Source organism: Octodon degus, unplaced genomic scaffold (assembly GCF_000260255.1).
Source record: "Octodon degus isolate 3935 unplaced genomic scaffold, OctDeg1.0 scaffold00288, whole genome shotgun sequence".
Taxonomy (NCBI): domain Eukaryota; kingdom Metazoa; phylum Chordata; class Mammalia; order Rodentia; family Octodontidae; genus Octodon; species Octodon degus.
The window spans coordinates 577,369-580,378 of record NW_004524864.1 but is presented as its reverse complement, the minus strand read 5'-3'; the positions used below and the strand labels follow the sequence as shown (position 1 = coordinate 580,378).

Genomic DNA, 3,010 nt, shown 5'->3' with positions numbered 1-3,010 from the left:
TAAATAAATAAATAAATAAATAAATAAATAAATAAATAAAATAATAAAAAGAGGACTGGAAGAAGCTTGTTGGGCACCGTGAGCTCGTCCCTCCCGAGGCTGCCGCGCTGTGAACACCTCCCTCTTACTGCCTCCCCGCTTCTTCCTGCGATGCTCCGCAGCCTTCTACATGACCCAGTTCAACCCTTCGCGTCTCCTTTTAGATGGCGTCCCTTGTCTTGCTTCTCTTAGCTACTTGTCCAACCTACAGTTTTCATTCTCCATTTCGTGTCTTTGCAGACCTGGTGAACGATCCTGCTACAGACGAAACAGGCAAGTTTTATGGAAGTCCCTTAAAAAGAACGGCTCGATCTTGCTCCTAGTCACGGTGTTTATTCCGCTCGTCCGTTATTAATTCTGTGATCTCAGTTCTGCGTAAAGGGGCTGCGGGAATGTTGTTCAGTGACAGTGGAACAGGAGGAGAGACAGACTTTCCAGGCCGCTAAGTGGAACAAAGAGGATTCTAGCTAAAATAAGGCACGGGCAATAAAGGCTTCCCAAACTTAGCTTAACCTCAGCAGGACCAATACTCTTTAAACATCTCCCCAGGCAGCGCCTGTAAATCTGGGGCGCTTGGCCGTGAAACCCCGCCGCAGCCCGGCCCGGCCCGGGCCCTGGCGCCCCCGTTCTCGCCCGTCCTGCCCTGCCTTCCCCTTTGCGATGCTCAGCCCGCCTCACACCTGCTGTTTTGTGCCTTTTCAGTTCTGGCTGATATCGAGCCTCCCACAGATGAACTGGGTGAGTTCAGATCTGGGGTCCCAGGGCCACCGGGGCCAGTTGGGGCTTTCCCGGAGCCCGGAAAGGACAGCGCAGCTGCCCCAGGAGCCCGAGTAGAGAGAAATGTAGTTTAGGTAGCACGTTCTTCCAACAGCTCCGTTTAAATGAAAGGCATTTTAGAGCCCCAAGCAAACAGGAACTGTGCTAGGCGTTTAGTATATGCGATACCAAAGCAGCATCCCTCTCTGAGTTTCCAGCCCTTGGTGGGCAAAGGCCAGATAAAGATGGCCAATCAGGGGAGGGTCCTTCAGCCTCAGAACAGTAGCGAATTCAGAGATTTGAAAGCAAAATACAGTGGGCACAGGAGGGGAAGTGAGTTTTTTTAAACCACAAGGGACAAGGGACAGTAGTAGGAAATAAGGAAAGGAGATACTACTATTTATGTGTTTATTTTTGTGGTACTGGGGATTGGACCCATGCATGTTAGGCAAGTGCTCTACCACTGAGCTACACTCAGAATTTCTTTTTAACAAATAGCTTTTGAAAGCCTGCTACTTAATAAGAAATATAAAGGTGAACAAAATGGAATTTCTTGTACTAGCTGTCTTCCTCCAAGGGACAAGTCAGACAAATGCATAGGCAGCTTTTTTCAGGTCCACAATATGCATGATTAAGGTGAGTGAAGGAAGCCGAGGAGACAGAAGGAACCCTGGGCAGCACTTGGGACCGGGTGGGAAAGGCTTTTTTGCCAGAGAGCCCTGACCTAGCTGCTTCCCAGAAGGCAGGAAGAAGACAATCAAGTGACTAGCAGGGACCAACTTTTAAGTAAACAATTTATACAACAATAGCTGGGGGAAATAAGTTCCAGTCAAGTCCTGGTGGCTCATGACATTAATCCCAACACTCTGGGTGGCTAAGGCAGGAGGGTCACAAGTTCAAGCCCAGCCTGGGCAACCTAGTGACTTGATGAGACCCTGTCTCAAAATTAAAAACAAGAATAAAAAAGCTGGGGATGCGGTTCATTTCTGCAAAGAAAGTGTCTGATCAGATTGGCACCCAGGGAAGATCCCAGGATATCCCTGCCCACTCTACTTGACCTGCTGGACAGTGTGCAAAATTAATTTAAGCAAGATCAGTCTGGAGGGGCTGGAGAGATGGCTCAGTGGTCTAGGGCACCTACTTAGAATAAGCTTAGCAAAGCACAGGGACCGCAGCTCAATCCCCCAGCACCACATGCCAGCCAGCCCTGCCCCCTGGTGGGCTGAGCTGGCCACACACACACACACACACACACACACACACACATAAATAAATAAATAATTTTTTTTTAAAAAAAAGATCAGTCTGGAACCCAGGAAAGTCCCAAGGATGCTGGGTGGCTCCCCATGATAGACAGCAGCTGCGGCGAGTAGAGAAGGACCATGCAGGGAAGGTGGGGTATCAGGGTACTGTCCACAGGGCAGAAGAGCAGCTCAGACCGGCGGAAGAAAAGCTATCGACTTGAGATATTATGAATTTGAAGAATCTTTGGAAAATTTAATAATGCTTGTATAAGAAGGGAGTCGGATCTGTCATCCCGGAGCTTACAGGGTGAGAGTGAAATAGGCTCGAAGATGATCACACCAGGACCTGCCTTAAGTCACAGGGCCAATGAAATCACCTGGCCCCTTCCTGGTGTCACCTTTCTCAGAGCTCTTCTAATGATGTTTTCCCCCAGATAACTCTGTAACACTCACTCTTCAAACTGCTCTCCATTCTGGGAACTAAGCCCGTATTAAACTTGTGCCTAAGGTCGAGGCCAACTATGGACACGGCCTTCCCTATGCTCTTAGCAAAGATCATTGATGATGCCTCTGGTCCACAAGATGTCCTCCCCTCTGTAAGGAGGAGCTGCGGGCTAGTGATATCGTCCTCTTAGTGCTAGGGTGAAGCTCTTTGGAGTGTGCAGCTCTTTGCTTTGTGCTCCTACTAAATTTGCTTTTGGCCAGGCATGGTGGCACCCATCTGCAGTCCTAGCTATTGAGGAAGCTGAGGCAGAAGAGTCACTTGAGCCTGTGGGTGAGAGGCCACACTTGACAATGTACGAAATACTGTCTCTAAGATTACTTTTTTGTTGTTTGTTTCAGTCCTACAGGTTGAACCCAGGGATTCTGCTCTGAGCTACATCCCTACCCCCATTTCTTCTTCTTCTTCTTCTTCTTCTTCTTCTTCTTCTTCTTCTTCTTCTTCTTCTTCTTCTTCTTCTTCTTCTTCT

At 48.4% G+C, this 3,010-nt stretch overlaps 1 protein-coding gene across 5 annotated transcripts in view; it reads left to right on the top strand.

Moving 5' to 3' along the window:
* Positions 1-3,010, top strand: part of Mfap5 (microfibril associated protein 5) — a 13,624-nt gene that overhangs the window by 5,830 nt on the left and 4,784 nt on the right. For 3 of the 5 annotated variants that reach the window (XM_023707404.1, XM_023707402.1, XM_004647132.2), the window contains 2 exons: positions 280-312; positions 742-777. In XM_023707404.1, the coding sequence (XP_023563172.1) occupies positions 280-312; positions 742-777 (69 nt within the window). The remainder of the gene's footprint in view (positions 1-279; positions 313-741; positions 778-3,010) is intronic. The other 2 variants (XM_023707405.1, XM_023707403.1) reach the window with 1 other exon arrangement.